At 42.6% G+C, this 21675-nt stretch overlaps 1 protein-coding gene across 1 annotated transcript; it reads left to right on the forward strand.

Moving 5' to 3' along the window:
• The first annotated feature begins 1869 nt into the window (after positions 1-1869).
• dok1b (docking protein 1b) lies at positions 1870-18052 on the forward strand. Its single transcript, XM_080518732.1, has 5 exons — positions 1870-2034; positions 13178-13501; positions 14196-14298; positions 14383-14555; positions 15653-18052. Exons 1-5 carry the CDS (start codon positions 1978-1980, stop codon positions 16994-16996), a joined length of 2001 nt encoding a protein of 666 aa, XP_080374858.1. The 5' UTR covers positions 1870-1977; the 3' UTR covers positions 16997-18052.
• Positions 18053-21675: the final 3623 nt, after the last annotated feature.

Here is a 21675-nt window from a genome sequence, read left to right on the forward strand (position 1 = left end):
AATATGAACTATACTAGTTTGAAATTATATTTTATACTCTTTTACAAATTGGTAAATGTTGGAAAAACAAGAATCTTTGGTCCTGTAGTGGAAGTCGAGTCCATTAAATCCCATGTTCTAACTCACACAAAGTTTTAATAGTCTATCCTCAGGAGTGATACAAGAGGATGTTTGGAAGAACAGCGTTGTTGTGGACATCACTTCTGCCTCAAAACACTTATGGCTTCAAACATGGGCCTGGGATTTCTGGGTAAAGTTTGCATGTTGTCTTTATGTTTGAAGTTAACTGGCAACGCAAAGGCATCTTTAAGGGTGAATGTGAGTGTGTAACTGTCTGTCTCAGTGTGTTTAGCCTGTGATGGACTGGTGACCTGTGACTCTAAGGTCACTTAAAGTCAGCTGAGGTCGGCTCCATGTGTCCCGCGACCCTGAATTGGATAAAGCGGCACACTAAATAGATGTATGGACGGGTGTGTAGCTGCGTTTGTTTCCAGGTTGAAAACAAAGAGCAGAGAATTTGCACTGTGAGCCAGCAGGAGGCATCTGCAACGCATTAATCTGGGGCCCCGGTCCTCTTGCCAACAGAGGCCGCTCAGCTCCAAATACCTTCAATAGTTCTATACTTAAAGTGCATTTAGGGATATTTAAGAGTTTATAGAAACCTGATACCACTTGCATCCTTCTTCATGAGGAATAATGTGAGGATTATGTAAGATCTAGGCCAGCGGTGATGTATTTTTGCCAATACAATCAACGCATGTCCCTGTTACTTGACGACAGTTGATGTATGACATATAGGTTTTTTTATTTTATTTTTTATTTGCCTTATCAAGTTGTGTGCGTGTGTCAGAAGTTACACAAGAGTGAGGAGGTGGGAGGGGGAAGAGAGCGAGAGGAGCGGCTCAGTGTGCGCACCACGCGCCGCTGCAAAGCTTCTGCTGCGCGGACGGATTGAGCGTCAAGCTGCGCGTGGTGCGCAAACACACAGGAGAGCACTTCCGGTGCCAGAAGAAAAGTGCACGATAACGACAGCGTTTGGCCCGTCATTTGTTGTTATGAAAGCCGTTTTTTTTTTTTTTTTTTTTGAAAAATGATCCTCATGCTTTAAGCGTTAGCTCAAGGTTTCCAAACATAAGGCCCGTGGGCCAAAACCAATCTGTTCAAATGTTCTGTTCGGCTTGCAAAAACCAAAATAAATTTGATGCTCAACCCAAAGCATCAAATTTATAGGTGTTATTTTTGTTAATTTATAGGAGTGTCAGATCCAGGATTGACACGACACAGATACCTCAGAGAGTGAAGTAACATTACATCCAATTAGCCAGTGAGGGTGAGTTTGCAAAAGTCTGCACGGTGCAAAGTGCAGAAATTCTGCAATCTGAGAAGTAAATTAGGTCTGAGAAGAAACAGTGGCAGATGTTATTTCATCCATCCCTTAATTTATTCATCCATATATATGTACTGCTTTATCCTGCGAAAGATGTCAAAATGTCATTGGGACTGTTGTAATTTATGCAAACAAATAAAGACAAACCAAGCGAACTATAACTGTAATTGTGTACAGTACAATTCAATGATGTGATTGTGCGTTCACAAGTGTTTTACTTTGACAGGCACATCCGGAGAGGAAGCGCGTCGTGTGAAGTTGACTTTGCAGTAGTGAGGGGAGAGAGAGAGAGGGAGAGAGGGAGAGAGAGAGAGAGACGACCCACAAACTTCATCAGTTCGGACATTACTGAGCTTTATCAGGACAGAGTGTGTTTGGAGCCTTTTCTCATTTACACCATGAGAGATTTGACACACCACAGATATACTTTAAGGGCTGAGGGCGGAAGTAAGAGGAGGGGGAAGTAGTGAAGGAGGGGGGGAGAGGAAAGAAAAGAGAAATAATATACCCTGAAAGAAGTTATACTCCTGTCAAGTTCAAGTCCAAACCGCTGTGGAGGGAGGAGGGCTCCTGTGTGTTTTCAGGGGGGAATGGATACCCACATCAAGGAGGGACAACTTTATGTGCAGCATCAGAAGTTTGGAAAGGTGAGTAAAACGCAAAGAAAAGTCACTTGCATGGTTGATTCAGGCATGATTTCATTTGAGGAAATACGATTTCACAGTCACATATAATAATAATAATAATAAGTGGGGCTTATAAGCCTTTCTGTGTGAAGTTTGCATGATCTCCCTGTGCCTGCACGTGAGGTTTATTGACTTAGAAATTAATATGAGTGCGTATTGTTTTTTATTGTGTTTGGGATCAGTGTGAAGTTATACGTCTCAGTCAGCGTTTATTTCAAACGTGAGCAGCTTCAACTTTGGGCTTCAGACCAGATGGGAGCGTTTCACCTCATGACAAATAAACAGGGTGTAATTACAGAGCACTCACTGGGTCCCAGTGGCTTCAAAAGACAAGCCTGCTGTACCTGCACACACTGGCTGTTTGCTTCACTCATCTGGCCTTGTTTTGATGTGGTGGCCTGGGGTAAACCTGCAGCTGAGCAGCCCCTGCTGAACTTTATAGTTTCCGTTAAAACACAAGACTCATATTAAAGCTGCTTCCTTAATCAAGACAGAGAGAAAGAAGAAGAGCGGGAAGATGCACTTCTGGTTCAGGACTGTCACAGTCAGCCACTGATAGGATGTCAGTGATAACCCTTCTATGTGTGTGTGTGTGTGTGTGTGTGTGTGTGTGTGTTTGTTTCTGTGCCTTGCCCCTCGATAAGGACTCAGACAGTCGTACAGGATTTGTAAGAGGGTCTTTGTCTCTCTGTGGTCATATGACATGGAACAACAAAACATTCTGGCCCCGTTTCCTGCCCTGAAATCACCACTCCACAATAAGCATTCACTCACACACACCCCCAAACACACTTTCAATGCCTTTTATACGCTGCATTCAGCAGAAAGTGAACAAGCCAGCCGATGTGTTATCTTTGTGGAGAACAGAAGCAGCCTGACAGCGAGAAAAACAGCACGGCGGCTCCAAAAGAGCAGAACAGGAAGCCCGACGTCGGTTCATCTGAAAGTGTTGAAACGGCCGTGAGGTTTTGGTGGGTGAATTATGCAATTGTCCGAGCTGTCAGTGGACGTATGCACACACACATACGCACACACACACATGCACAAGGACTGGAAAAAGTGACTCAAGAGGGGAGCAACATCTCAATTTCTCTTTCAGACTGCTGTGTTGTGACGTGCGAGGCGAGGGCCATTGCAACATGCAATGGAGATGCAAAACATGAAGCTGCAGCTACATTTCATATACACTGGATTTGCATTCGTGACACAGACGCATTGATCCCAGCATTATAATACAAAGTTATTACAAAGCTAGAGTCAGTGCCTTGTAGTTTTGTGAATATGCCTACAAACTAACAGTATTATCCATCCTGTCTAATATAATGGGGGTGAAGTTTGGTCAATGATGCTGGTGTCGTTTTACAAGAACTTATTAGTCTTTTTCATACTCACCTGGCAGCCCGTCAATCATAACTCCCGTTGGTTCGTCGGTGTGAACGTGTTTGATAAAACTGACTAGCCACCTTCTATCTGTCAAACGTTGACTGGCAGCCGCGTGAACAGCAGGTAAATGTCAACCCAGCTCAATTATATCAGCAAAGAAACGAAACACAATGGCCAAGGAGAATATATTTCGTGGAAAATATTGAAAAAAAAAATGTATTCTGTTATGGGGACCATGACTGGTATTTGATAATGGTTCTGGTTAATGAGTGATGGAGGCCCAGAGGAGTCAAGAGCTGATATGACTGGAGGTTTTTCATAAAGCGCCACTGTAAGGTAGATTTGTTTTTTTCCTGAAATGTAAATCATTGTAACGTACTGTAGCGGAGCACCTGAAAGAAAACGATTCAAACTGAATAAGCTCATTGAAATCATTTTGGTGGAAATATCAACCCAACAGTGTTTGGATGTATGCCTCGCTGTGTTAGTCATTATGTATGACCTGGACTTTGGTTTGTGAGGCGTTCATTGTAAAAACTCGTTAAAAGTTCTTTCAGCTGAAACAAGAAGGGCTCAGGTGTTGCAGTAAAAGCTTAGAGAACACAATATATGACATCATAATACAGCTTAAGGTCAACATGCATCTTTTCTCTCACGGATAGATGATCAACAGAAAAAAAAAAAAAAGCATTTCAACGCAATGATCTGGATTTTTTCTGGACGTTGTCCTTACATGTCATGGAGCAAAAGCACTTCTGCCTTCTCTGCATGAGAATCTTGAAGCATGAAGGCATTTGTAGCTCCTTGAAGTCTGAGTTTATCTCAACCTCAGCCAATCGGAAGCGCAGCCCTTGTGTCAAGTAGGGCAGGTATTTTTGGGGACATGGACGTTGGACTGGTTTTTCGAACCGCAGCCGAGACTTGAAGGCGTTGTTGACATGTCAGGAGTTAAATTGGGTAAAAACGCTTTGTTGTCATGCAAAACGTGGCTCAAACTTGTTGGGCCGAGAAAAGCGATGGATCTAATGACCCGTTGAAGCCACGGCTGCATGTGCATCTACTTGTCTGCAACACAAATGGAATTTGAAGCCCACTTTCATTTTGACGTTGGCAGCTGTGTGCCTGCAGAGGCGGACGTGGCTCCTTAGTCATTTCCTTATCAGCGCTAAAGACGGACTCGGCCAGGAGATTTAAGCAGAATCGCTTTTCCCTGAGGCGGCTATATTTCTCCCTACAATGACTCACGTCTGACACCTGCTGAATGGATTAACGCTCCTTAGCGTCGGAGCTTCTTTTTGTTCATTTGTTCATCACAGCAGCGTCTCACAGACGTAAATCAAACCTAATCTATAATTAGTAGGAGTAATTTGACTTGGAAGTATGTAATTCGCCAGATCTGAATGTGTTTATTTTTTTAAGGCACATGTGTATTCAGCGTTGGTGCTTTTCTGCCCTGAAACACTCCACAGCCAAGGCCTTGTTAAGCTGGAGAGTGAAAAATCAGTCGAGCTGAATGATCCTGGCAGTCAATGCAGGTTCATGTTGGTATTGTGATCTAAAGATTGTTTCATTACAAACATGTCTTAATCCCATGTGCCCTCAAGCCTCAAAAATGTCAGCGAAACCACATTTTTAACTCACCCTTTGTGTCTTCCATGGTGTTGCTCTTTTCTCCTATATCATCACTTGAAATTATCTGCACATGTTAAATTAAATTAAGTAAACAGAGACATCATGTACTGACATTTCAGACATTTTTTTAGGACTTTCCTTTTTTTATATTTAGAGGAGAAGTTAATTTCCGTTCGTCAGCAGCCGCAGCATAGATTAGCACTATTATTAACTCTTCTCCCAAAGTTGATTCTTGAACTTAGGAAGGCACCATAGCTGGACTTTTTTTGTTTGATGTTGATGCCTTATTTGGACTAAACAAACCAAGTCAATTGCTTATTTTAATCTTTTTATTTTCTGTGATGCTCTTTCTATTTCAGCTAACTCACCTCTATTCATATCAGACATTGATTGTCAGTGTTTGTAAACTCTTTCTTGTTGCGCTTGGTTCGATTGAGCCTTTTCCTACAACCGTTTGCTACGTCATAAGGGGAGCCAATTCGTTGGAAAAGATGGAAATGACTGATGATGTTCGACAGGCTTTTGCTACGTCACAGTATTTCCAATTAGTATTTTCATTTTGGCTTCATCACCGCCTGTAGGCTACGTTGAAATAGAGTTCGGCTGAATTTTACCATCATGCAAATTAGAACAGCATGCGCTTTACCCGTTTGTTTTGTGATTAGATTCGTTTTGCATTTTAAACTCTTTAATGTGGCTTTACCAACAGGCCATTTGCAGCAGAGAAATGTGATGCCTATTTTCTACATTTGGTTTAAGAAACGGTTATTTATTAATCAAGATACCTGGAAAGACACCTGGTAAACCACTATATTGTTTGCGTTTTTTAAGAAACACAACAAAACCACCCTGTAGATCTTTTTTTTTTCTCGGGATCTTTCCCCCCCCCCTATTTAAAATCGTTAGTTGAGAAGAAAAACAACACCAGTTACCAATTATGATCTCTAGTCTAGTAAAGGCTCAGAGTTTGACCTGTAGTCCAGGTTCCATGTCACATTTTGCGCGGGTTTTAGGACCTTCATAATTTGTGCAAGCCAAGTGCTTCCCTTTTCTGAGGACAAGACCACGTTTCATTATTAAGCGTGAATACATTTAAAACATGTTGTGTGAGACAGAGCGGTCGTCAAACTTGTTTCAGGTTTGCTCTGTTGATTTAGCAAGTTTCTATTTCAGTGTTTTGTTTTGTGGACACAGCAGCCGATTGAGGTTTGGGCAGCAGACCTGTGGTCAAAACTGTGGGCCTTTTCTCTTTCCACAACACACTTCTATTTTTATTTTTACTCCTTTTTACATAAAAACACACACTCTGCCTTTGTTTTCCTTCTGTCTCCATTTAACACACATTAATGAGAAAAGGCACACACACACACACACACACACACACACACACACACACACACACACACACACACACACACACACACACACACACACACACACACACACACACACACACTGTTCCTGACTGGGTGACTTCAGTGACGTAGCATCCTGACAGATAGCATGGATGCCAGAGCAGTGACATCATGGGTCACTTTTACCATTGCTCACACAGTATCAGCCTGCGCACGCACGCCCGCACGCACGCAACAGAGTCAAGTCCAACATTATTGTTATATGCAAAAGTGAAAATATGGTTCTCTCCACAATGGAATTGTTATTCCACTGTCCACTGGTAAAGAACAAAGAGTCGTGCAATTAAAAAAACTCAACAAAAAACTATGTACAGTGTGTAAACATTCAGCATAAAGAGACACAACCTAATCCAGCAGTATTGCAAAAAGCCACATACATTTTTTTTTACATAACTATAGTAGCTCATGAAACCTTTGGCATACAGCTAAAAACTATTCATTATATTTAAATTTTTTTACTGGCAGTCTTTTCAAGTTATTTGACTTGTTTCAGCGAAGAGAAGACTGATTCACATACATAGGTGGATCCAAACATTGACATTAGCTTCTTGGGGTATCTGCGTTTGGGCACAGTTTTCCAAACCTCTGTGGCATCTTCATTTTCCCCTGCAGATCGAGACTCATCCTATTCAGATGATGCAGAATGTTGTCAAGACATTGTGGGTCATGTAGCTGAGGGGTTGACCATATGCCTCTCTTCCAGGAAGAGCTTGACTGATTTCACAAGTTCAAACAAACAGGAAAGCACGTCGCTTCTTGAGAACCGCCACACAATGCAGCGAAGAAGCAGCTCACTTGGAAGGTCTTCATCCAGTTCAGCGACGAGATTTTCAAACGGACTTTTCTCGAACATCACAAGAGGAAACATTATTCTTATTGTCCATCTATCGCAGATGTGCAGAAGAACTAGCAGCAGTCCAAGATTTTCCAGAAAGTTACATTTTCCCTTGTTTCGACAGAGACAGAGTCGGAACATTTGCTAAAAGTACCACCTTGGTAGCCATTTTCAAAAAGTTGTTTGTTAAATCACATTCACATTAGACGGACTAAAGGACTTTTTTCCTTAGTTGTTAAAAAATTAAAAAGATGTTTCTACCAATACCATTATGACCAAAATCATCACATTTTAGTCGTAATACATTGTTAAATAAAGCTGAAACACACTCATCATTTATAGAACATACCTACCAATAAACATGCTCATTAAACAACATTTGTTGTTAGTATGTGAAGTACAGTGAGCAAAAGTGCAGGTTTGAAAAAGATGCCAAATTAAGTTGTAGTAAGAAACCATTTCAAAAATTGTTGACTTTTGAAATGATGTCAACGTTTAGAAACAGTTTGATAGTAAAGGCTGGTGCGCTGATGAGAAACACGCACTATCTTAGCTGCTTCTGTCTGGTTCTCGGACACCAGTGAGGAAGTATGTCTCTGTCAGGATCTTATTTGCATAATTTCCACTCGGTGTACCAGCGGCTGATAACGGTCTGTTGCCTTATATGGACCAGCTCCTACACACACACACACACACACACACACACACACACACACACACACACACACACACACACACACACACACACACACACACACACACACACACACACACACACAAACACACACACACACACACACGCACGCCCTGATTGCAAAAGTTTTGACAGTTTCACACCCTGTTCATATGTACAGCAAACAATGTCACGCTTGTGCTGAACTTAGGACGGCCGTTCACAGTGTGTGCAGCTACAGATGGTCCAGAACGCCCCGGGGGGAATTATAACCCAAACAGATGGACATTCACAAACACATATATATCTTCACACACGTATACTGAGACACGCCTGGATGCAGAAGAAGCTCAGAGAATCCTGGGTAATGACAATCCCACACATTTCCTGTCCTTTCTGGCAGTTGCAGCCTGTAGAGTGTACATGTGTGTGCGTGTGTGTGTGTGTGTGTGTGTGTGTGTGTGTCTGCTGACTTATGAAACTGGGTGAGTGCAGGTGAGTGTGTGTAGCTAGATATCAATGAAACCGACATTTGGCTCCGGCCCCGAATTGCAAGTCGTGTGTTTACCTCAGGCGGCCTTACGGCCGGTGCAACATTCAACGTATTGTTTAATAGGAAAGGCAACGATGCATGATGCATGTGATAAAACTACTGTACGATAGTTGTGTGATAGTTTGTTTATAGTCTGAATGTGAAAATTTTTTTCCACCTCACTTCGTGTACTTATGAAGACATGCCTTTTATTTTCTATTATGAGGATGATAACATATTGAATAAACAACAGTTATTTAGACTTAAAGATACCAGTAAGTGGGCATGGGTTTGTACACATGCTCAACAGTGCAACTTTTCAGATGTTTCACAGTTTCATACAGTTTCCTGTGCAGTTCACAGTGTGCAGTGTCCTCAACTCATCCCTCCTACAGATCTCCTGATTTCCTACCTCGTTGGTTGCACTCTTGCTGTCATCACACTTTTCAAACATTTTGGATGCATTTTAAAACCTTTAATTAGCTTGTCAACCGCCTGTAGCTGACTGTAGCGCCTGACGTTTGACCGGCTCAGTCAGGTGTTCATGGATCACATTCACATTCACACTCAGCACGGTCTTCTTTTTACCACAAAGACAGGAGGACATGATATAGTATAATTACACCTATAGGGGCAATTCAGGGTCACCGATTAACCTCACATGCATGTTTTTGGATGTTGGGATTCATATGTGAACTCCATGCTGTAAGGTGAGAGCGCTCACCATTGGATCACCGTGTGCAATAGATCACAAGATGAATAAAAATAGCAGTTTTGCCACATAGAATTAAACAGAACACCATAATAAAATAAATCATTTTTGAATAATTTAAATGTTAAAAATGAACAAAAAATAATAACATAGGAAACGCATTTGCATTGATGCAATTCAGCCCCAAAATTACTTATGTTACACTTAAATTTAGCATTATTTTATATCCTTCAGGTCGACTTTCTGCACTATGGCAGAAAAATATGGTTAAACAGTATTATAATTTTTTATTTCCATTCAGTTTATGAATCATAGATTTTATTTTTGTTGATCATTAAAAAAGTTGAATGTTGTACCTTGGTTATTCCTAATCATCCTCCAAATAATACAATAAATACAAACAGTGTACTTGATTTACTGAAGTTGTAATAATTAATTCTCAAGTTACCTGCACTCAAATCATTACTTATATTTATATTGCTTCTTTACCCAAACAATTTAAGGCAACCAGTGTCCTCAAATGTTAAACTAACTCAGCAGGTTATATCGTGAAGAAAATTCAGCAAAAGTATGCAACACGTACATGTTTTCTTCTGATGAATCTTCGCAACTAAATATCATGTTTTTAATTTTCTAGAGGCTAAAAGCAAAATCGGCCATGTGTAATAAAGTCTTTCCTCTTCATGGGTTCTTTGGAAATAAAATAAAGTTACGACTGCACCAGTTAGGTAGAATTGACTGCAGGAGAATAAACACAACGATGCGGTGAAGGCGGATTAGTTCAGCGTGATGAGGTAACGTCTCTTTAGTATTCTGTAATTGAAGCAGCTGGTTTTTCTGAGTTGAAGACACACAAAATGTGCTGTTGTTTGACATTTCAAGGTCCAAAGAAACCATTTAGAAAAAGGTGTGTTTTTGTATTTCCTGTCAAATTATGACCTTCTAAAATTCTTCCTGCCTCACTGGTTGCGAGGATTAAAGGCCTGAATACAAACAATCTGCTGTGCATCAGATACATGTATAAAAGAAGAAGTTAATGCAGTCTAATTGTCTTGATTTCTATCGCTACCAATAGATACCATTTTATATGTCTGCTTTTACAGTTATTTTACGCATCATACTTTTCACTGGGTGTTTGACCGCAGCCTTTTGCACATGCACAGGAAGAGTAGAGGTGTTAGTAACTGAACTGATGATAACACTTTGAGCTGCTTGGGTTTTACGGTCCCGTTTATGCGCACACTGGCTCACCATCACAGCTTCCTGCAACAATGAAACAGAATGAAGCCTTCATAAACTTTATTAAAAGCACCCGCATGTCTCCTAACGTGGCTGAATGACAGGAAGAACAACATGGTCTCAATGCTACTCAAATATCACAACTTATCACAGGTCAGTGATTGATTACCTGCATGAAGTTACTGGACACGTGTGTGTTTTATTACATGTATTTGAGGTGAGTTGGTGAGTCTATGAGTGTGTTTGCCCTGCGATGGACCGATGATCTGTCCAGGGTGTAACCCGCCTTCGCCCAAAGTCGGCTCGCCGCCTCACAACTGTTTTCTATTTTCTTTAATGACACCAGTTCCAGTGAACCCGGGCTCGCCAGCGTAACTGGAAGCACGTGACCTGGAAATGCACAATTAAATGTTCACGGTTTAAAGGAGGGAAAACCGGCGACAGTGTAGAAAATACGGGAAGATGCGGTAAAACGTTTGTGTTAATTTGCACTCAACCAATAAAAAGTGTAATTCTCGTATAAAACCACAATCACAGCTTGCTATCTGCTGCTGTCTCTCTCTGCCCTGTTGGCTTTATTTTTCCACAGTACAATATCCATGGCTTTTAAATAAACCTTAGCGTCCCTTTCTTGGAGCTGTCTGCATGTTGATAGTTTATCTCTGCTGCTTCTTCATGCTCATAATTGTGCATGAAATTATTGGACGTTAATGATGTCTGAGTCACTAAAATAGACCAGAAGAACATGTGTAACACGCCCAACTAACTGGTGTAACTTTGGCTGAGCCTAATCAGTGCTTAGAATACCGGTATGAGTGCATGTGGGTTTTCATTTAGTAGCAAATGTAGTAACTACTACATTTAAACAAAACTAAACTGGGAACTGTCGTCAAACACTAATTTTCAGTTATCATATTTGAATGAGTTTTTGAATACTCATCACCAAATACATGAGTTAAATGACAATCAGGCATTTAAACACACTTACTTGATGATTTACTTATTTAGTTTTAACTAAAAATTTTGATCAGTAAAGGTCAGTAAGTGTGTGAAGAACTCAGCATGGGAATGTGTGTTCCCAGTTCATCACTGTTTGCTGGACTTTCCCCGCTGGTTGCAATATTTTAATACTGCCGACCTTCCTGTCATAAGCTCCGCTTGTTGCTCAGTGAATGTAGGGGAAGCACACACACAGAAACACATACACACACACACACAGTGGAGAATGTAACTATGATGAGGCATAATGTGATGGGACAGAAATTCCTACTAATGTCTTTCTGGAGGCAAATACAGGATGACTGGATAAAAAAAAAAAACCCATATATGTTTAATCATAGTTTGATATTCAGAGCATGTCGTGATGTGAATTGTTCGTATCGAACACGTCGGCCATTGCACACCTGCTGCGCTCCTCATTGTTAAATGTCACATAGTTTGTCCTCGTAAAGGAAGAGATCATTGTGAGCTGTTACTTCCTCACTGCTGTCTGCAGGGAGAAACAATAAACCCGTCACCTAGTTTTTAACTCTATTTTTAGTCTTTACAGGGCTCTGCCCCACAATGACCTACTCATTTGACACTCTCTTAACCTGTTGTCAAACAGAGATACTGACACGGAGGCACTTTTAGGACCTATTGTCAGTTTTGTTATTTCACGACACTGACAAAGCCTCGAAGAATGCGTATGCTCACCATCTTATACAACATATTATCCATCCATCCATCTTCTTTACCGCTTTTTCCAGTTCAGGGTCACGGGGTGCTGGATCCCAACTTCTGTAGGTGAGGGCAGGGGACGCCCTGGGCAGGGTGTCACAGGGCACAACACATTATGATCATGCTAATCTGGACAGACGTAGAAAAACCCCAAAACTAGAGCAGGACATTTCTCTCCTGTACAAGCAGCGATGACTAACGCTGAGACTGTTTAGGCCCACGGCTGCAGATTGAATGGAGAGGAAACAATGATATCTGCCGCAAATCCAAGACCACATTGGATTTATCACCACATGCACACATTTTTGACTCAGATTTTTTGCGGAGCTCGGATTGTTCACATTTTTCCCCTTTTCTGTCATCGTCAGTTTTTAATATGTGTGGTTTACTCTGTACATCCTTTTGCCCCTTAATGCTGCTTAACTAAGCCACATGAAGATCTCTTTCTCCCCTCTTTAGCGTATGTTAATGAGACGGTGTGTGTAGCACAAAAAAGTGTTCCATAACTGTCTCAACTCCATATGAAGCAGTTTAGAAATTTCATTGAGCTTACGAAGAAAGTGAACGTGAGAGTTTTCAATGTGTACTAGAATTGAAGGAAATGGATTTCTCTCTGTTCATGATGCTCACTTTATCATGAAGTGGTTTAGTTGAGATCAAATAGCACAGTATGTGAAGCCTGAATTAAAAGGAGTTTGACACCCCTGCACTAGAGAAAGTCTAACGTCTTTTCAACTCTTTGGGTGAATATGTGAGGGTTTGTCTGGTCACGACAAACAAGCTGCAGCTGGAATTAGCCGAGTTTGAGTTTGAGTTTGATGCTGAATAAACTGATTGCCGTTGCCTATTGTGAAACCAAAACAACAGTGCTTTTTAAAAAAAGTTTTCCAGTAATAATAATGTGTATCCTTGAGGTATAATGCGGAAGAAAGCCCAAGTAACACTTCCTGTTTTCCATCATCAGAAATGGAAGAAGAACTGGTTCGTCCTCTACCCCGCCAGTCAGAATGGCATCGCGCGCCTCGAGTTCTTCGACTCACCTTCGGGCGGAGGAGGCGGGGCCGCCGGCGGCTCGGGAAGCCTGGCCAATGAGAAGACCAGGAAGCTGGACAAGAAGATCATCCGCCTGTCTGAGTGCATTTCCATTCTGCCCGCTCTCACAGAGAGCTGCCCCAAAGAAAACATGGCAGCATTTTGTGTGGAGACAAACGACAAGACGCACGTGTTCGCGGCAGAAAGGCACGCTGCCAAGGAGTGGATGGTCACCATGTGTGACATCGCGTTTCAGGTATCTGCCGCAGGACCAGTACTCTATTACCTTAAGCACATTAGCTGTGAAGTGTTGGGATGAATCCCTCTCCATTCTCCCACACTGAGAATGTCTGCTCCAGGGTCTAGAGATGGCAGTATGTGATTGTATAGGTTACTTCATAACTTTAAAAGGTTTACATGTCCTAAATCTTTTTGGCCTTATGTTCTACTAGATATTTTTGGCCACATGACTCTCTGTTCTCTGGTCTTCAAGCCTGAAAACAACGACTTTTATTTACATAGAACAAACCAAAAAGCTCGACAACTGCTGCTTCAAATTTACAGAATGATGCGGTTGATGCCAAATTCTTTTTATGTGCGAGTCGTCCAACTATTCCCACAAGCCCCTGGAGGGTCTGTGCGGTCCAAAACTTCCATTGTGTGCACTTCCATACACATATACAAACATGATCATGACACAGATTTGTAGAGAGGAAGCCGGAGGGAGTTTCCATTAGGACAAATTCATCCCCTTTCCTCTCAGTTGAACCTTCAGTCTCTCAAACTCTTTTCTTCTTTCATTTCAATAACTATTTACTCACTCAGTTCTTCCACGGGTACTACTGGAAAGTCCACAATTCCTCATCTTTCCATACATACAGTACATAAAACAAAAAAGCTGAATCGAGCAGGAAATCATAATGACAAATTCAATTTGGTGTGATCTGCAGGGTGGAGGCAGCGGCGGCGGCGGCTGCGGCACTGCAGACTCCAATGGAGGACCTCAGGACCTGCAAATGTCTGAAAACCTCATCTACTATTCCAGGGAGGAGGGTGAGTACACTAACGTTAAGCAGAGTACATGAGCGCCATTCTAGAAGAAGTCTTTACCAACATGAAAAACCTCTTCTTCTCCAGTAAACGAGTTCTGGGTGAGCATTCAACGCACCGAGGCTTCGGACCGCTGCGGGCTGGCAGGAAACTACTGGCTGAAAGCCGAGAGAGACGTCCTGATTTTAAGGGAGCCAAAGACCAAGAGGAAAATTCTGGTGTGGCCTTATAAGCTGCTGAGGAGATACGGGAGGGACAGGGTGAGTGAATTTAGTTTTTTGTTTGTTTTAACTGCTCATGCTTATCACCTGTGGAGTTTAGCAGTTTACAAGTATGTGGAGAGGAAGTGCTCACTAGTCTGATTTAATCTCAAGCTGCGCGACTGATCACACATAGGAAGTTCACACAGCAACAGTGTGTGTGTATGTGTGTGTTCATGTGGTCGAAGCCCCAATGGTGTCCAAGTATATTTAGCTCAAGAGATTGTGGCTGTTTCTGTGTCACTGTGATGTTTCAAAGCTCGACTTAAGGAACTAAAACTGACACATGACCTTTAAAGAGTTTTTTCTAGTTGGTGTGCATATGATGTTTATTTCTCAATGTGTGAAAACCAATATAAGCTCAGACATGTACATGGAAAATGAAAATAGTCATAATTTCTTTCCATGTTCAAGATATAATGTCAAACAAATAACATTTATAACGGAATGATTATCATTTATTTAAAAAAAAGAGTCCAGTCCCATGGTAAAAAGTCTGTTCCTTTTGCCACTTTCACCCCCATGCAAATAAAAATCAACAGCTGGAAGTGTTGCATGCACATCGTATAAATAAAAAGGTTCCTGGGCTACATTTGCAGATCCTGAAGCAGTTAGCAGTTTGAAAACTTGTCTCATCCAAATAATTTTCCTTTACAGTGCAGCAACTTAAATGAAAACAATTGCAATAGCAAAGAGAAGAGCTCAAATGTCAAAGGTTTAAAAAAGGACAATTTGCTCTTGTCAGTCTGCAAGTCGGTCTGAATTATCGTCACCCAGTCATCAGTCTAATTCAAATCTGATTTTAATATGTGAAAACTACTCAAGTTAAAAGTTAATTGCAAAAAGTCAGTATTATGTGTCATTTTTATGACAGTGTCACATTTACCAATAAATACTGTTAAGAGGCATTGTTGGGTTTAAACTTTTTGAGATGGGAAGTTTTTAGAGCAAAGATCGTAAAAAAAAGAGTCAATCAGGAAACAGAAAACTGACGTTCAGTGGAAAGAGGAAGTGAGGATTTTTGTAGTATAAAAAATTTTATTTACCAGACCTGGTGCCAAAAACACATTTTCAATTCTTTTGTTTTCTCTCTTCAGGTGATGTTTTCATTCGAGGCCGGCCGACGCTGTGACTCAGGCCCCGGCAACTTCACCTTTGAGACCAAGCAAGGCAACGAGATCTTCACACTGGTGGACCAGGCCATCCAGTCACAGAAGGCCCTGGTTGAGGACCACCACGTCAGCAGCCCCATGAGCTTTGACCCGGACGGTTCCACGTTGCAACAGCACGCACGCAGCACTTCTTCCGGAGGCCCGACGGGAGTCAGCGGTGACAGCAGCAGCTCCAGCAGCCGGGAGGCGGACGGGGATTCGGGAGGCAGCAAACCCGGCTCCGCTGATGGCGTGCTCGGAAGGCGGGAGGGCGGAGATGGATTAAAGGGGCAAGGTGGCACATCTGGACACAAAGGGAGGAGTTTACCAGAACCTCCAGCGATGTTGGGGGTTTTGGGCGGAGGAGGAGGAGGAGGAGGAGGGACAAGCAGGAAAGGCGTCTCCACTGCTGACGAGCACGCGGGTCTTTATTCAGAGCCGGTAGATTCAGTCCGCCTGCCTCCACACAGCGCCGACAGCCTCTATTCAGATCCAGTGGACACTCTCAAGAGTCAGAACCAAACCAGCAACGTCCCAGTGCCGACTCCGCGCCTCCGGCCAGTCGGGGACGACGCCTGCGCGGCGACCCTCCAGGGAGACCATCACCACGCAGGCAACAACCACAGGAAGCACCCCGACCTGTACTCGCACGTGTATGACCAGATCAGCCTGGAGCTGAGCCAGAAAGCAGCTGCACTGGGTCTGAACGACGCTGCGGGGGGAGGCAGGGGGGCGACGCCTAACAGGCGAGCCCCAGGAGGTCGAGCGGAGGGCGCTTCATCGCCCGCCGCTCCTTTACAGGATCACATTTACGATGAGCCAGAAGGTTGCGCCAAAGGAAACGCCGCCATGCCCTCCGGCCTGGCCATGAGTATTTACGACGAGGCCCGCCTGGAGCCCCACAACCACTGGAGACAGGAAGAGGATCTTGGTGACGAATACAGCACCCCATCTCGGGGGAAACCGTTGGACCATCAAAAGTACTCTCCTCCGCAGCCAGGCAAGGGCCGCGGCATTCCGCAGCCGCCGGTGCCGCGGTGGCCAAAGCCCGTCAACGCCACTAGGATGGGGAGGGGCATTTTCACCCGGAAGGAACCGGTGCCTCTTCCCCCTGGCAAGCATGGTGGTCCCGGCAGTAACCTGAACAATAACAACAACGGGTGGGGCGGTGGAGGAGGCAAAGGAGGGACAATGGATCTGTACAGCACAGTATCCAAACAGAACCGTGCAAATCCAAATCTGGCACTGAGATCGCCCGATATCATTTATGACAACTTGGGAGATATTTGACATTGTGCTTTGTTTTTTTTTTATCAGTTCCAGAATCACAGACGGAAGGTAAAGAGAATCGATGGGATCTGAACGACCAATTATTTCACACGAAGTCTCTTCTGGCAGTTTACTTTTTTTATTTTTTCCTCCATCTATGGACAAAAAGTGGATTAGCTCACAACTTTGAGAAAACTGCATTATGGCTGCGTCTTACAACACAGAGCGCCACAATCGTACGGCCACCCTCTATGTGTGTGTGTGTGTGTGTGTGTGTGTGTGTGTGTGTGTGTGTGTGTGTGTGTGTGTGTGTGTGTGTGTGTGTGTGTGTGTGTGTGTGTGTGTGTGTTTAAGAAAGAGAGAGAGACAGAGAGAGTGAGTGTTTGTATGGACAAACCCATAATTGGCGTCCCAAGCCACACTGTGGTTAGAGCCAGCCACTTCACTTGAAGACACACACACACACACACACACACACACACACACACACACACACACACACACACACACACACACACACACACACACACACACACACACACACACACACACACACACACACACACACACACACACACAGGGCATGGATTTGCCAAAAGGACTCGGTCTCCAGACTATACTTTTACTTTTAACAAGTTGAGAGGGTGACTTGGCCGCTGTGCTCGCGAAGTGACGGGGAAACATGTTTTTTTTTGCACTGCTGCTTTTCTGTTTCTATGAAATCCGAGGCAATGTGATGGCCAGGAGTCACTGTTTGACAGGTCTGGACTATTTCTCTTCCATTATTTGTGTTTTCTGGATTGGAAATCCTCAGCCAGGGACACTATTAGAAGAGACGTGGCTGCATTTGAGGAGCAGCTGTATGAAAAAAAAAGAAAAGAAAACAACCTTAAGTTACCACTGGGTTGGAAGAAGCATGAAAAGTTTAAGACCCCCGTTTGGTCTTGGAAACAGATGGTGGTCCCCTTTTGAAAATCAATAGGCAAATTCCAGCTTAAGATTATATTTTTGGAATCGTGTTTTTATGTATAGACAAACTAAAGAAGAAATGAATTAATCCCCGGCAATGTGTCTGTATGTGTGTGATAAACAGCTGTGCTGTCTGTGAATATAACTAATAATAAAACATATTTGAAGACCCTTTAAACTGTTGTTCATAGTGAATCTGTAAACAACAAGACTTCCTGTGTGCGCCCCAGCAGGGAGCCAATCATCTGGCAGTATTTGTGTTTTTCAGTTCTGGACCGACCAGACAGTCTGCCCTCATCCTCCACTCTTGTTTTTCTTGTTTCACTCCGTTTCCAACCACTTCATTGCACCGTTAAAGCCCAGCCCCCGACAACCTGAAAACAAAGAAGCCCTTTCTTTCCTCTCTTCTCTTTCTCCCTCCCTGCATTAATTCTGTTGTTTGGTTGCTCCGGTGACATTCAATGGCGGCTGGTTTGTGTCGGACACGCTGTGCATTTTAACCGCCGAGAGATAGCGTGACGGCACGGAGGGGGGAAATGAACACGTGGGTGTTGGTGCTGAGCTGCTGCTGCTGCTGCTGATGATGATGATGATGATGATGATGATGATGATGATGATGGTGGAGGAGGGAAAGGAAAGGAGGAGAAAAGACACAAAAAAGATGCTGACATAATGAATGCTGGCTGAATGAACCTGTCTGTGTCTGCTTGGCTTGCTAACAGGTACACACTGTTCCCTCCACTGCTGCTGCTTTTGATCCCCTTCATTGTGTTGCTCCCCCCCCCCCCCCCCCCCCCCCCCCCACACACACACACACACACACACACCTGCTGCCCTCTGGACAGGAGAAGTAACTGGAAATACATTTTGAGGGTACATTTCCAAACGTCTCTCTTCCTTCCTCTCGGCAGCAAAAAGAAAGAAAAACAGAAAGTAGAAACCCTCTGTTTTTCTCATTAAACTCTGAGTGAACTCACTTGGAAAAAGAAAGGTCATGGTGAGGAAAGGGCACACAGACAGCACACACACCACTTCACACTTATTTGGTACTTACTTATTAGATAATAAGCCCCAACGCCACACAAATGTGTGTTTAGAGATGACTTTTCAACATTTGTGATCATAAAATTAACTATAATGGCAGAAACCTTGATAAAGATCTCTTGTTTCAGTAGCTTTTCTTTTTATTATCAAAGCGGAACCTGGTGCTTTTACACTGAAATCAGGGATTTTCCCTTGAGTTATCACCGACTGATTTTTGTGACTTTGTAAGGTCATAGAAGTTAAAGTAGCCAAATTGACCCACATACCATAAAGTATCCACCAAATATTACAGATTCAAAATCAACACATTAACATATACAGTATTTCACACTTATATGTGGACTGTATGCCATTACAAACCCATTTAATATAAAATTATACCTAATTCTTTGTGACAGAAGTGGAATTTTTTCGAATACATTTTACTATTGTTGAGGGATCACAGACTGATGTAACAAATAATAGATGAATAAAACACACATGATTCAATATATACTATTATTATTAATTTGACCAGCAAATTCTGGAAACAAGCTGCTTTTTCATGTATTTGAATGAAAACCGAAGTTATTACATAATCATTTTGAAATCGGGTCAAACTGACAAGAAAGAGAGGAAGGTCAAAATAAATTTTCTGAACATTGTCCGGTCTTTTCCTAAAACTTGGAAGAAAAAGAACCCCCATAGTTTATCACTTTCTTCATTCAACATGCCACAAAAACGAGCTCGAGTTAAATGTGTACTATTGTATACTTGGAAAAATCATTGAAAAAAGGTGTTCACGTGATGAGGTGACATTTGCACCTGAAAGATCTTGTAAGGCTCACCAAGCCTCACGTTATGTGCCGTGTGCATCATACTGTAAGTGTTAAAATAGCAGCCTGTGGTGTGACAGGATGTTATGTGCTGACTATTATTTCTGCTTTGAACACTGACTTCCTGACGGCTACGGCAACTGCACGATGCCTCCGAGCCTGACTGCAAAGCCCAACTGTCTCCTGGCTGCAGCTTCAGCTTTTACACCTGTTTACAAGAGCTTGGAAAGAGAAGGAAATACAAAGACAATGTCCCCAAATGTTTAGTTATTCCTTTTTAGTGTCATATAATCTGATTTCAGAGTTTGCATTTTAGAGATGACTTGAAAATCTCCTGTCATCTCTTCATCTTTTGTCACATTGCAGCCATGTGGCCTGTGTGCATTCTTGATCTGGTTTTGTGTTTGTGTGCTCATACTGAAAGCGTATGACATTGTAGTTTCACATCTCTTCCTGTGGGTTTTCTCAGAATGGTTGAGGCAACAAGAAGCTCTTTAATAGCTTATTGTGGGACAGGTAAATGGAAAAAGAGTTCTGGTGAGGTCTTGACCTGAAAAAAAAACCCCCATCTGATGTACTGTAGATAAGTATGACATTCACATTTCAGCTGAAGTGGGCGTGTTTATGTTACTCGCAACACAAGTTTCTCTCAGCACAGAGGTTTCACTTGTTGGCAACTTTAGTCTCAGTAATATATAATTTTTGACTGGCACACAATTAAGAGTCGCCAAATTGTCTCAAAAGCATGTTTGTGGATTAGTGCAAGCAAATCAGTAGAGTGAACAAGTCAGAGTATCTGATGAAAAACCCTCACATGCAACATACAAAGACCACACAGAAAGGCCCTGGTAGTTGTAGTAGTAAAATACTATTTTTCTTTGAGAAAATGCGTGTTTTGTTATTGTTTTGCTTTGGTCTGCTGATTTTGCTGGGAAAACATAAAATGTGAAAATGTAAAGCAGCTGCCGCATGCCACATGAAGTCGCATTTCCGCATTCTGTTTCAAGATGAGGGTGCGCAAGATGCGAGACGTTGCTTCTTGTGTGCATCTGAAAGAGATCTGACGTGTTCTGCCGTCTGATGCACCTGAAACCATCTCCCTTCTCACTCCGCAGACCACCGCATTTTATTTTTAGCTCTGCGTGGGCAAACTCATTCATTCTGCGAGAGCTTATTTCACTCTGCCAAATCCAAAGGCAAAGTTTCATTCATAACCCCACTTCAGTGCTTTGTGAACAAGACATTTAAATCCCCTCTGGTTGTGTGGATAAAGTGTGTAAAGGGGAGCTGTGATGGCGAAGTACCTTCCCAGTGAGCCGGCTAAATCAACACCTGCAAAATGTGCACGAATGACAAGAAAGTTGTCATACTTTTTGTCTTTTTGGCCTTTTGCCTTCTCAGATGTGCGAATCCCTTTAAGATTTTTCAGTCTGCTGATCCCCTCCTCACTTCTCCTCGCAGACACGAACTTCCCCTTTCAGTTCTCGCAAACCACAGTTGGCAAGAGAGAGAGAGAGAGAGAGAGAGACGATTATTCACTGTAAATGAATCGACCCTCTTGTGCGTCTTTGTGCTCCGTTCTGAGTCCGTACAGTACTGAGGTCCAGTGACCAGAACAATAGCAGGAAGGAAAAATATATATTTCAGTCTATGAGACAGATAGAGAGTCTGAAACCGTTTGTTTTTTCTCTTCTGCAGACTGCAGCAAAAAAAAAGGAAATGAGACATTGCAAATATAGCAGGAAGTCACAGCACTAATATTATCCTGAGCCAGTTAGAGACGAGGTGAAAAAATATGACTGCACTTTTAGCCCAGTTACCACAGTTTTTTTATGGACCACAATGGAAAAAAGAAAATAATAAAAAGAGCAT

This window comes from Blennius ocellaris (genome assembly GCF_963422515.1).
Source record: "Blennius ocellaris genome assembly, chromosome: 23".
Lineage (NCBI taxonomy): Eukaryota > Metazoa > Chordata > Actinopteri > Blenniiformes > Blenniidae > Blennius > Blennius ocellaris.